Raw genomic sequence first — 14,455 nt, forward strand, 5'->3', positions numbered from 1 at the left:
TGCCTGGCTCCACTGAAAATTCTAGCAGTTCTACTTTTGAAGTACATGATGATTGGATTTTACTCTTTTTGATCTTTTTGCTGAATCTGGATGCTGCTAGGCTGAGATCTGTTTTATAACAATTCTTAGTATTATATGATAAGACATGAACTGTGTCCTACTCCTGCTGTATTTTTTCAAATCTTTAAAATTTAAATGTTTTGACCTAAATTTCTCAAGAAGCAAGACTTGCCTGCCTCCTTAAAAATGTATCTTTCTATGTATAATAAATATCAAATTGCAAAAGAGAGAAAAGAAAACTGTAAGAAATGGGGGAAATGTGAAGATCACCTGAGACCTGGGGTATTTTTTAATTCTGAGAGAGTTGTTGGGAGGAAACAGGAAGACAGCACTCCTTGGTGGCTGGAGCATGGGCATAGCTGCTTGTGTGACACTGCTGGCATTGGCCTAGAGGGACTTGGCCTTCTTCACCAAGCTGGCTCTAAGCAGTTTTCAGGGGAGCTACTTGAAATCAAAATATCAATATGGGAACATTGCAAATTTAGACAACCCATATATCTGAAAATGTATTTGGAATAGATTTCTTGGTGATCTTGGTATTGTAAGTACAAGGTAATTTAATGTTATGACCTCTATGCTTTTTCTCTAGAACTTAGCCAATACTGGCCACATGAGTAATGGCAATGCTTTTGGATATGTGCTGTGAGAAAGTTTGAAATTTACAAGATTTTACTGTTTTCAAAAATTAACTGGACTTTTAAATTCTAAAATAAGCTACTGCAGGTTCCAGATCTTCTGTCTAGACCTGTTTTCCATTGCTGTCCCTTCTGCCAGTGATTAAAAGATGACTGTGCAGTCCAGTTCTCTGTTCTTTGGGCTTCCTCAATGTATAACATCTTTTGCAGAGGTAACTGCTCCACTAGTTTGGTACAGTAGAATTTATGAGTGCAATTTCAAATGGTGAGAATCATGAAATTTGGAATTAGAGTTGGCTACCCATTTCTTGAACTGTTTTATCTAAAATGTTAACATTTTCTGCCTTGTTGTTTTTAGTAAGTAGTTCATTTTATTCAGCCTCTAACAGAGAACAGTAAGGTACTAACCTGAGTCTTGGGGCCAGATAGAGTCAAAATATTTAACGTGGTCCCTAGCTTTAGATTTTGAAGGCGGCCCCAGATATCGGTCTCTGTAGTTGTGTATGAAGTGCCAGTCTGGTAGCACAGTGCATGGTGTGCAACATGTGCCTGGTTTTATGGGATGTGTGGACTTTCACTCACTCCAAGAGCAAAGGTGTTATGGCTTACCCCAACAAGCAAGTGGAATATCCTTACTTTTTTTTAATGGATCTTATTGCTTGCTAACTCTCCTGCAAATCAATAGAAGCTCATTCCTCTAGGGGATTTTTCTCATAAAAAAGGAACTTGCATTTTGCTAGCATAAAGGAGGAACTTTCTCCTTTACTTCAAGGAAGAAGTACAGATACAGAAATTAAATATTTGAAAAGTTTCTTGCAGAACAGAAGACAAAGATGGAAAAATGTTTTCCAAAACAAACTAATTGCAGCCAGGGTTCTTAATACAGAGGGCTAGATTCAGGTAGCCAAAGAGAATGTCATATTTGGATAATTTCTGGAGAATTGTGATGCATCTCTTGTTCACTTCATTGCCCAAGTGCTGCCATACCAAAGCTGCATTATCCACAAGCTACATTATTCCTACTACAAAAGCCTTTATAATTGCATGCAAATAAGTGATCGTGCACAGAAAGCTCAAAACAAAAGAGAAAACCCAGAGAAATCCCTCCTGGAGCTTCTGAGCTGCAAGTGCAACTGAGCACGAATTTCAAATCAAGTAGTCAGCTGTGGGCAAGATCTCCCTCCTGCTGGTTCTTTCTCTGCTGCTTTGCATCTTACATGTCCTTCTGTGAATGACACAGTTTCAAGGTAAGGAGGTTAAGCAGTCCTATGTCTCTTCAATCTGCCAGTTTAAACACTCCCTAGCCAAGCACAACTTAATACCTTGTCACCTTTATCCTGGAAAAATTATTTTGTCATGTATCTTCTGTGTGAGACTTAATTGGAGACCTGTGTTTCTCCTCTCTGTTTTTGTGCTGTTTGTTGACATGGGCTCAGATCACATTTACCAGATTGCGCCCTTGCAGGTCTGAGGCGGAGCTTCCCTACCTGTCCATCATTTTTTAGCTTGGGTTACATCCAGGCTGCTAGATTATTATTCACTGTTTAATTTCAATTTTCAATTTTTGAATACGCTGTACTGAAGTGCTAGTTTTAAAAGCATAGCTAATTTTTATAGTTTTCTATAATTCTTTTAAGATTGGTTTAATTTTGTTATGTTGTCTTACAGGTTTATTTTGTTCAAATCTGCATTACTGCAAGTGAAAATAATTTTTTTTTTAAACCTCCTTCTCTTTTAGAGTTTGCTTAAATTAGAAGAACAGTTACTTCAGGCAAAACTTAGGAGAGAACAGATAGCCTAATGTGATAGCCTGTGATGGCAACCGGTATTATAAAAAGATATGATGCAGCTGACCTTCTGCTTAGGAGATTAATTTTGGTTTGTATATTTTCTACCTGTTCTCTGGTTAAGAAATATCACAAATTTAATGTTGTAAGCAAATACAGAATAGGTAACTCCATAGAAATCTAGTAATTCTGACATGGTTAGAGTTCTGTAACTGAACAGTAACAAACAGTTAATTTGCAGTTAGAAAACACACACACAAATCTCTTAATCATTTGTAAATGTTGATTAAGTCAGAGTGAGGTATGAGGAAGGTAATTCCAGTAGATGCTTGAATTTATCTCAATCTTTGAATCTGACCTTTTACAGAAGAGACAAAGCTGAATCTTCATCCCATTCTCTCAGAATATTTTTCTTTCCTTTTGTTGGATTGAGAGAATGGAAAAGGTGATGAAAACTTTACAGCTAAAAAAATATTAAGGAAAATTTCTGTGTTTAGGCATTGGAAAAGCTAGGTAACTTTCAGGTGCTTTCCTGAGCTCTCAGAGGATTTACTGATCCTGTTTTCAAATATCAAAAGTGAAGGAGTTGCCTCATCAGCCTCAAGAGATTGAGATGTGGTTTGCTTTATTAATCAAGCTGTGCAGCTGAGGCAGGCAGTACAGTAACCCACAGCAGAGACACTCGACTGTGTATCCTGATTTGTTCTGGAACTTCTTGTATAGATCTTTATACAGAATTAATCCTAATAGCATTAGTGTGGTAAGACATATTGCTAAGTAGACTTAGACAACTAACAAAGACTTAAAACAAACAAAAAAAAAATCCTTTGGACATTGCTATTAAATAGCTGACATGAGATCAACCTCCTTAACCAATTCCTGGCTCTTTCTCAGACATCATCTTGGACAAAAGGGAAGCTGAGCAACGGATTACCAGGGACCACTGTCAGCGTTTGGAATTAAAGACTGTTGCCATCCAGTTACTTATCCTTATTCAGAACATTTTGATGAAATGTGGTATAGCCTTAAACTGGTAGTTAAAGAAACAGATTATTGAATTTTTACACTTGTGTTTCAGCCTTCTATTTCAGATGAAAATATCCAATGGTGCAATGTATCTTCAATAGTTTTCACATAATTTAATATTTTAAATACTGGTAATTATCCTGAAGACTTGGTATCAATAAGCTTAAAACAAATGTGGAAAGCTGAAGATAGGATTTAAATTTAACACTAGTCTTTTTAATGCATTTGAGACAAGAATTTCCATAAATTAGAAGGGATGTATCTAAACCCATGTCTTTCTGGTTTGAAATACCGTGTGAATGGTTTCATAAATCAGCTGTGGTTAAAATGACAACCCATAGTAGAATGCACTGCTAATTTAATTTTGCTGAATGATTCTCATTTTAACCACTGTAATACATTTTGATCAATGGTTTACGTTTTGATAAATGGTTTAGATGATCAGTTTAAAGACCAATTTAAATTTCAGCAGTTTTGTTCACTTGTCATGTGTATTGTTTTCTTCCATGGTCAAGTGTAAATGCTTTTCATTGATAAAATCAGTTTACATAGTAATTTCAAGCATTTTCAAGCTGCTTCTTCAATACAAAGAATACAATTCAAACTGAACATACCTTTTTTGCTTGAAGTATGGAGCTAGTGCTTCTGAAATAAATAGTGATCTTAGATACATTGGTTCTGAAATGGTTTGCTTGGAATGTTGAGATACCCTTGAGCTTCTGAATACTAGTTGTGGAAGAAAGCATTTTTTTGCAAATGACCAGAAATAGGAGCTGGTGAATGGTAGGGACAGGGTGTATGTTTTTATCTCCAGAATAGAGAGGTTTGATTTGGGAGCCTGGGTTTGCAGTTCTCTGCTGCTGTTGCTAACAGGCTCCCTGGGGGCTGTGGCTCAGACACTTACCTCAGTGTTGTCCACACAATTCCCAAGGGGACCAGGCCAAAAACCCTGTCTGAGCTGGCTGCACTCTGTGTTCTCCATGCTAAAAAGGATGAATACATGTGATTACTGTGGTTATGCTACCAGAGTCATGATATGTAACCATGGTGTAAAGCAGTGCAATGAAAGTTTATGCTTTCAGCATTCAACATGTGCAATATTTTAATTGCATGTATGTCAGATTATATTTTTTTAGAGATAGGGATTTTCTCATCTACAGGAGCTATCCATGGATATCTCGTGGCTGCTATGTGGAAGGCTGCTATGCTTTGAGGTGTGAATTGTGCACCATTGCTACAATCTTGCTTGGGCATCAGCAAGCCCTGGCTGTGAGGTGGCTTGTTGCCTTCCCCATCTGCTCATTGCTGCTTTCCAAAAAGGGCTTATGACCCTCCTTGTGGCCAGTCTGGCATTTGTTTTTTGCCTCTATACAGAAGAATGAAGTGTGAGATAGAAAAAATGAAATAAAGAAAAAAAAAAGGAGAAGCCCTTCTGGAAGTATCTTCCTTGTCCCAAGGCATTACACAATGCTGGCACCATCTGCCTGGTGCAGAGCCTGGTTCTGCTCCCTGTGTGTTGCTGGAGCTGGGGCTGAGCTGTGGCTGAGCTGTTCTGCTGGCTGGCCCAGGCTGGCTCTGAGGGGTGGTGGTGGGGGAGCCCCTGCTTTGAAAAGGGGAAAAGGGGCAGCAACAAATGCAGAACTCTCAGTGCTCTCTGTGGCCAGAGCTCCATCTTGGGTGGGGCTTTGGGAGGACTTGACTGTTACTCCAAATGAATATCCTGAAGGGTGTCATGCCTAGAAATTCTGCTTTCTAGTTTTCAGTGACATGAGCTCTCTGAGACAAGTGGCTGACATAAACTTGGAGCAGCATGTTTGTCCATCTGCTAGTACCCAGTCTTGGATAGTTCTTACATTTCTGTGAGGAAAAGCTTTCTTTCATCAAGGTGTTTAATTTTTTGCTCTTTCTACACAGTTGTTAGCCCTTGAGAACCTGAAATCCCTAGGTTGTCCTGTATTTCTCCCCTTCTTTCCCTGTGTAATGACACCATAAATGAGGTGATGTTCCACAGCCTCTTGGTGCAGGGGTCTGCTCAATTGTGCTGTGGTGCAGAAGTCTGGCAATGCAAGATGTCATCTGATGGGGGAATCAGGCCTGGAGCAGTCAACTGTATGAAGTTCAGGCAGCATTTCTCATCAATTATTGATTTTGCATTTCTGAGGGGGAAACATTCAGCTTTTGGATAAAACCAAAAATCCTTCTTAATTTTTATGCTTGTTTCATTTTTTCAGATATATATATATATATTTTTTTTTTTTACTGAAATCATACACTTCATGGAAATAGAGCTTGCATAGAGAAAACTTACAAAATACAATTTGGAAAGAAAATATGTATCATGTTTAGACAAAACAGAAATTTTATGATGAAATCATAGCAACAGCATACAGCTAGCTGCTGAAAGAACACACTAGAGATGGCCTGGAGTTTGAACATGGAAATGTTTAATACTGCATATCCTCTGTCTTCAGACACTTACTGCTCACTCTGTGGAACTTGTACTGCAGTTGTTATTGTGTTTGTAACACTCTGCCTGTTGTCTTGTACTCTGAAATGTTGGAGGCACAAATGGGGGAGCTGGCAGACATGGGAAGCTGTGAGTGGTGACTGAAGACGTGAGTGCCTCACATGATAGTAAGGTGAACATTTTAGTTTCAGACTGAAGATGATGGAAAGGAATTAGTAAGAATAGGTTTCCTCACAGTGTTTCTGGCTCGTAATATTATGAATATTTTGGGATGTGCTGTTTCATTTTGTTATTTGCTTCTTTTTGCGGCCTTTTCTATTACGGTACTTCTTATTTGACTGCAAAGTTACAGGATAAACCAATGAAAATTAGTAAATAGTGGTTCTGTAAATGAGGAGGGTTTGACTGCTAGAATTCACAGAATCACAAAATGATTAGGATTGGAAGAGATCACCAAAGGCCCTCTAGTCCAACCTCCCTGCTCAAGCAGGCTCCCATAGAGCATGTTACCATAAAATGCCAAAGCAGATAGTAGGAACATATTGTAAAGGTGTAAAATTTCAAATGGAAAGAGAGATGCCTGATGCATTGCAGTTCTGAGACACCACAGCCTTTGGTACTGGATATTAAAGTACTGTATTGATGTATTTACTGTTAAAGCACTTGATTTTCCCCTCCCCAGAAAGTACCTGCCTTGATCCTCCTGGTTCCTACACTAAAGGATTAAAGACCCTGTGGTACTCCAGCTGTGCTCTTTTATGTAGCATTGGTTTCTGTAAAACAATTTCATTTTAAGGGCTTTTGGTTTAGTCTTTGTCCAGCACATGGCTATACCAAGACAATGCAGTTAAGCATGGTTTTGATCACTCTATTGAAAGCAAATTTTTGCTGATTGATCTCTGAAGTCACTGGGCAGGATGAATGGATGGGATTTAGACTCATTGCAGGAACTCCTTTATGTTGTTTCTGTAAGGCACGTCTGACACAATATTTTAAAATACTTTTAATTCGTAGCAAACTATGAAAGAATTCTGTACACTGTAGGAAAGAGTGCTGGGATGCATTTGACTTTCTAGCATGTGCAAATATTTATTGTTTGGCTTTGTACTTCTTTTTCTTCCAGACATTACCCAAAGCAGTCCTTCACTACAGTGGCTGATACACCAGAAAATCTTCGCCTGAAGCAACAAAGTGAATTGCAAAGTCAGGTAAATAAAAAATTCTTTTGTCTTGTTAATATTAGATGGTCAGTCCTCTTCTTTATAGTTTTTCAAAGTGGTAGTAGTATTTCTGTGTACATACATAGTAGCGCTGCAGTGTAATTATAAAAAATTTGTCAGTTGGTATAATACTGCAAAACTCAAGGTTTTATTTTTGTTCTTACTTATACTAATTACCATACAATTGTAAGTCCATTGACATCACTGGAATCCTTCATTTTCATCAGTACATGAAGCATCTAAATAGTTTTTAATGTTAGAAGTGATACAGCTTAACTCAAAGGTTCATTTTCCTTTAACAAATTACCATTGTTAGCTTGCATTAAACTTAATAATAAAATAACGTGAGATAAACAAACAATGAATTTGTCATTAGCAGCTATTTAGAAGCCTTTAATATTTATCAAAAATGAAGTGACTGAATAATCAGTTTATAGATCTTATGGCCTCTGTCAACTAATTAATGAGGCAGTCTGTAAGCTAGTTGTGATAAACACATTATCAATCAAAACTGAGGTAGATTAATAAAAAATATATTTAAAGTAAAATGTACAATGAAAAGGGGAAAACAAGAGAAGAAAATGGCAAAGAAGACTTAGGTGAATCAAATACCATGCTGGCTATCTACGACAATATAAAGTTCTGATTGATATTAATTCATGTTTATCTGAAAAGCCCTCCTCTCCTCCACTCTCCAGTATCACTTTATTCTATTTTAAATTATGTAATGCTGGCAGTTGTCCTATGTGAGACAATTGATAATATTTGATTGCATTTTATTTTATGAAAATTCTGTGGGTTTTTTTTTAATCTACTGTATTTTAGTTGTGATCTCTTGTTATAAATTCATAGCTTTCATTGTCATTGTCATAAAAAAACTGTAGCAAAAACTAGATAGTAGACAACAAGACATTTCTTCTTTGGAAGATCTCTATAGGTTGGTGAGTAAAATTGAAGGAGTGCTGAATAGAAAAGTAGGACATATTTAGCATTGTGTACAATCTTAAAAATACTTTACCTTTTGCCATTATGGTTATTGATTATAAAACATAGAGAAATAATGTCATGCTGAAATTGGCAGCAACAGACAGAACAAGAGGACACAGTCTCAAGCTGCGCCAAGGGAGATAACGGCTACAATTAAGGAGGAAGTTTTTCACAGAAAGAGTGGTCAAATACTGAAATAATCTACCCAGGGAGGTGGTGGAGTCGCCATCCCTCGAAGAGTTTAAAAAAAGACTGGATGTGGCACTTGGTGCCATGGTCTAGTTGAGGTGTTAGAACATGGGTTGGACTTGATGATCTTAAAGGTCTCTTCCATCCTAGAAATTCTGTGATTCTGTGAAATTCTGCCATCTAGAAAGAGACAATTTGTGCGCTCTGTCTCTTTTTGACTTGAGTGGATTTCAGGTTAGAGTCTGGTTAATTTTATTGTAATTCAGTGGTTCTATGTACCAGAGTTACTGTTGTGTCACTAAGAGGAACTGAAACCCAGTACTTTTTGCAGGTCTTTCAAAAAGAATATAAGTTCTCAGCCCACTGTTTTTTAGGGGTTTGACAGAAAATGTTGGGATTTAGTAGAACAATAAAATGTTACTGCTCTTTACAGAGGATATAGGAGAAGTGGCTTTCCCTAACTTGTTTAAAACATGCCTCTGTGGCACTATGGGAAGCATAAAGAAACTTTTTTTTTTTTTTTTTTGTATTATTCTCTATTTTGAAACTGAGAAGTTAGAATTCTAGGATACTGGGTAAGCAATATTAGCAAGAGACTTGGAATTTGCCCATGAATAAAATTGCTGCAACTGTTCACAATGGACTGTAATAAAATGTTAGATAAGAATCTACGCAAAACTTAGAAATGGACAGAAATCCTTAATTTTTTCAATGTGCCTTTTTTCCAATATTACTAGTCAGCAAAAGACTTGCAGATCTGAATTATAAGAGCAAAAAATTGCCTACTTGGAAGAAAGCCATAATGTTTTTGATCATTATTTTCTTCCTGGTTGTTGATTTACATCTAGACTGTGTTAAGTAGCATAACCTGTGAATAATTTCAGTGCTGACATAAAGATTCCAGGTACTTTTCCTTATCCAATTTAGCTCTTGTCCTAAAATATGACTGTAAATTCTGAATACTTTCTGCAATACTTTAAAGAGTATAAGAACTTGCCTTGAGAGGAGCTGCTATCCTCAATCAGCCCTGTTGGCCATCTCGTGCCTTGTCCTGTCTTTTCAGGAAAAGTTGAAAGAACCCCAACCAAAAAAAAAATACATGGGATACAATTTGGCATTGTTCAGGTCTAATTCCATTTCAGTCCTGTGCAGTAGAAAAAAGTGTGTGCATGGTTCAAGAAAAGCCTTTCATGTGAACCAAAGTTGGCTGGATAGAACCACATTATTACTCCCTTCCAGTATTCATCAGAGCTGCTTGAGCCTCCTGCCAATGCATTTGACAATTTGGGATTGAGCAAATTCTGTGTTAGGCAATGTAAAACCTATGTTGACTACTGAATGAGGAGAATTGCTTTTCTAAAGTAATAGCTGTTTCTAAGTGAACTTCTTTAATGCTTTTAGTTCTGAAGAGGCACAACCCTGTGTTTAACTGCAGAACTCCCAAGTATTTTTTCAAAATCTGTAGCTTTAGAACTACTCTCTATTTTGCTCAGCAAAACATGATGAATTGGTAAAGGAAACACCATTAAATATTGTGTAAGCTAAAATACACATTTTTGTAAATCTTTTGGTTTTATTTTCATTTAATCAGCAATTGACAGTGTTTTAAGTTGCAAGGCTGGGTCCTTGGTCAAGAATCCATTAAGGTCAGCATTAGGTGCCAGGGTGTCATGTTGATGTAACACGACAAGAACAAAACTAACAAAACAAAATACTGTTTTCTGGTGGAGTCAATAGAAAATGGATAGCTCTTTGGAACACTTGAAAAATTATGTTGTTAAGAAGTCAAAGGACAGCATTTAAAACTTTCCAGAGAACTCTGTTCTTCTATTTTATATAATATCAGAGCTTTCCCCCCCTTTAAGATTTTGCTTCCATGGGCTTTCATTCAGCTCTGTAGTTGGAAGGAGATAAAAATGCATTTTGGAGAGGCTGTGTTTGTTTTCCAATCTGGAGAACTCCAGTATGCCTTCTGACAGGAGAAAAATGACTTTGGAGGTCTTTCATCTTCTAAGTAAAGAGTAGAGACAGAGATCCAGTGTCTCAAACAAGATTTTTCTTTATGCTTCTCTGATGACAAATCCCTGTCTTTTTGGTGAATTAGTGCATTCTCTTGCTCCATAGTATGCAATGGATACTTTCCACATGCCTCTCTTAAATAAACTCAACTACAGAAGTTACTGATATGGTCGTCTCAGCTTTGTTTACTTGGGAATTTCCTTCATGTACCTTACTGCTGATCTCTCTAACTTTATAACAGTTAGTAAATTGCTCCATGGCCTTTAGTCCTCATCTGTGGCAATGCTGTGTACATCAAAAGCTGCCACTCCCATTGAACTTGCAAAAAGAAACAGAGATGATCTGCAGCAGTTCTTGGCAGGAAGAATATCAAAGTGTCAGATCAAAGAGAGGCTGATGTTTAAGGTGTGTTCTACTCCAGCATTTTCTGAGGAAATGTACTTTCCAGTAACTCATAGGGAACTTGATACAAAATCATGGGTCTTGTCCTACTTTCTTCTTGTCCTGGCTTGTGGTGATGCACCCTGAGGCTGCTGTCCTTGGAAACTCTCAAGTGCTTCGATTTCTTGTGTTTCCCTTATAGGAACTTGGATAATTGAAAGTGTATCTGTGTTTCTTTAGGAAGAAGCATACTTGCAGTTTTTCTTACCACTGAATATGAATTCTTCATATTCAGTTATTTGTCTGTGTCCTGTCATTCCTCAGGTTCCTCTCAACCATTTATTTAATTTTCTTGCCTTTTTGTCTTTGGTTCTCTGTTTGCAAAAACACATGTCAGCAAACTTACAGGCTGATTATTTTTATTAGCTTGATATGTTAAAAAAGTCTTTTCAGTTTATGTGCACCTCTTTTATGAAGTCTTTGGAATGAACTGCCACAGTGAATGCTATAGGAGAATGAACTGCTGTATGGATTACTAAAGCAGACATTGGATGAATTTCCTGGGGCACCCTAAGTGAGCTCATTGGAGAAGTCATGGAGAAAGCAGATTTTGGAGCTAGAGACAGAGATAAAAATATGCTCTTTCAGAAAAGGAGGAAGGAATATGCTTTTCCTCAGAAAAGGAGGAAGCAGTATGATATGGCAAGCAGAGAGACTTTCTTATGCCTTTATGGGTGATTTTGTAAGAAGATCCTGGAACATATTTTAAAGATGGGACTTTTCCAGATAGCCATCAGGAGCTGATTATTTATATATTTCTCTCTCTGGTTATCTGAGGATCTGAACCCAGTCCACCAAATGTGTATGAGGAGAGGGGTGACAGAGCCAGGAGAGCGCAGGCTTCTCAGGCATCTTCTTGCTGTTATTTGTGAGTGACAAGTCCTGGAGATGTTGATTGGGTTGATGCATTAAAATCAACCCAGACTGCCTGCAGAAAGCTCTGCCCTGCTCCCTTGTGAACCCCTTCACAGAAGTATTTTATAAATCATGCTCACCTACTAATACTGGTTTGTTCCTTCTTTCCCTCTGAAGACTGTTTAAATGGATTTTTTTATCTTGTGAATCAAAGACATGAAAATAATTCTTTATGTGAATAATACAAAGCTCCAGCGGAGTGCAGGAGGCAGAATGAATTTCAATTTTCTGGGAAAATGGTTGTCACCTCTTCTGATTTTTATCTTGCCAAGAGTGTGAGGGATTTTGTCTGCATCCTGTCTGCACTGGACTGGCTCCTGTTCCTGTGACACCATGTATCTACATTGTTTCAGTTTCATTGTTTTTATTGTTTGTTTGGTTTTTTCCCCCTTGCAATTACTTAGGCTGTAAAATTCAGAATATGGCAGTACAGCTTCCACTCCTCTCTTCTCCTGTCTGCTGCTCTTTGCTGTCACAGATGCTGAACCAGCATGGGGAGATGAGCATGTTGTGACCCCGTGGTTGGGAGACACCAGAACACAAGGCAGAGGCACCAAACGGGGTGTAGTAGTGATAGATAAACAGATTGTACAGCAGACAGGGAGTTTCTCTGAGAAATACACTTTTGTGTTATTGACACATTTGTAACACCCTGAAATTCTTTGATTTCATGTCTGAAAATAAAAATCTTCTACGGGGACATAAGATATGGGAATGGGCTACTTTCTGAAGCAGAAGAGTTGTTTGCCTTAGCTTTAAGTTGTTAAAACTGAAGTATTATATCTGATTCCTGGTACTGACTGCATATCCTCATTTAAAAAAATTAATCTAATATAATTAGCCTACATTATTATACAGAATTTTATACTGACTTCCAGTGGTAATGTACTGATCAGTGTAGGAAGTATTAATTGTGTAAAGGAGTTTGAATAATAGGGTTTTTTTTTATTTTATTTTGTTTTACTTGTTTATAAAAATAACAATTTTTCTTATGATATTGACTGTTCTTTCTCCTGTTTTCTTTTTGGGTCACATCACACTTTGATAATCAGTAAGTTAAGCTGTGTAGAGAAAAGCAGTAAATTATTTTTCTTTTTTCTGAACCCATGTTGCCATGTGTATTTGTCTATCTGTTATTATGTGTACCTTAGCAAAACAACTGCTTCAGACTACTCTCTTTGTACTTACTCATTTCTCTGAAAAAAGATCTGCAAAGATAACAATGAAAGGAACACATTACAAAGCAAAGATGAAGACTTGCCCAACATTCAGAAGAAACTTTAGACAGACTTGCACATGAGCATCTATTGAAAATGGTAACCTATCAGCTTTTCACTGTTGATTTGAGGATACAAAAGTAAAAGTGTGACTTTTTTTTTTTTTTTTGCATTAGTCCTTGCCCTGTTGTTATTAAACACAGTGTTGTGAAAACCTTATGTAATTTGATAAGAGAAAACCAGAACAGAACTGCATTTAAGGAAGCACAATAGTATCTGCAGCGTCTTGGAAGCAAGCAGCGCAAACTTCTTGCTAGCTAAAAAGTTAGGAAGTCTATAAAGTGCACAGTCACAGGAGAAAAATTGCATCTTCCAGTGCTAAGACTCAGAAGTAAGCTGCAAAATATATTAGTATAATTAGGTTAATTTTTCTAATATATGCTAATGCAAAAAAAAAGCCCATAGTACATTTTCTTTCACATGAGCATTTCAGATGTACATAATGTTTAACTGTAAAAAGTGAAGGGGTAATCCATGTCCATGAAATAGTGGTAATTTTTGTGGTAGGATGAGGGCAGAGTGGTCATGATTTATTATTAATAATTGTGGACAAACTCATTTTTATAGACTTTCTGATATTGAATCAATGGCCAAGTAGGACATCCTTAACAGAAAATCTTAGGATCAGTAAAATCAAAAGTGATTCCCACTACTTTTACTTGTACAATCAGAAGTAATAGAAAGGGAACAAAAGAGAGCCACGGGATTCATAGCTGTTATTTGTGAATTGAGTTGTGAAATTCTTAACTGCATCAGCACTAGTATAACTTTTAGAGGAGGAATTAATAAAATTAATAACTTCAAAATTGAGATATCGGAATTTCTACTATTTAAATATTTTAAAAAAATTAAAATCTCAAAAAAACTGTCCTTTTTGTTCTAGATGAGGAGCAATGGAGAATGTATACGTTCTTTTTCATGTCAGTTTTCCCTCCAGATTCTCTTGAGCTTCTTTCTGGTTTTTATTTTTGGAACTAGATTTTTAAGTGGTCACTTTGTTGCTTGCAGTGGTGTTGCAGGTAACTGGATGCTGTGATTCTTTTTAGTTATGTTTTTGTTGGATTACTGCACAGAATTTCAACCCACATGAAGGAAAAATGCATTCAGTTTTAGAGAATTTAAAATAAAGACTGAGAACAGAACAATTGTCATAATAAATGAGGCATCCAGGAATGGCAATCAGATGCTCAGGACACACCTGTACTGTAGAGTACAAGACGGTCAGGAAGGAGTTCCTAAACCCAAAGACAAATAGAGTGTACTGGTTTATGTCCACACTGCGCATGGCTTCTTTCCCTATAATAAATTTTTCTTTTCCATTTCATAGTCTTTAAGATTTTGCCTAAGAAGCCCATCAGAGTGGCATTTGAGAAGCATGAAACTGAGCATGCGTGAAATGTGATTGCAGTCGGGAGTTTGTGGGGTCAGTGTC

The 14,455-nt window shown here is 37.1% G+C and overlaps 1 protein-coding gene across 2 annotated transcripts in view; it reads left to right on the top strand.

The window, feature by feature from the left end:
- The window catches only part of NEBL (nebulette), a 246,967-nt gene that overhangs the window by 64,506 nt on the left and 168,006 nt on the right, over positions 1-14,455 (top strand). For both annotated transcript variants that reach the window (XM_063150199.1, XM_063150191.1), the window contains exon 3: positions 7,099-7,183. In XM_063150199.1, coding sequence (XP_063006269.1) covers positions 7,099-7,183 — 85 coding nt within the window. The remainder of the gene's footprint in view (positions 1-7,098; positions 7,184-14,455) is intronic.

The sequence above is a fragment of the Melospiza melodia genome, chromosome 1, assembly GCF_035770615.1.
Source record: "Melospiza melodia melodia isolate bMelMel2 chromosome 1, bMelMel2.pri, whole genome shotgun sequence".
NCBI classification, from domain to species: domain Eukaryota; kingdom Metazoa; phylum Chordata; class Aves; order Passeriformes; family Passerellidae; genus Melospiza; species Melospiza melodia.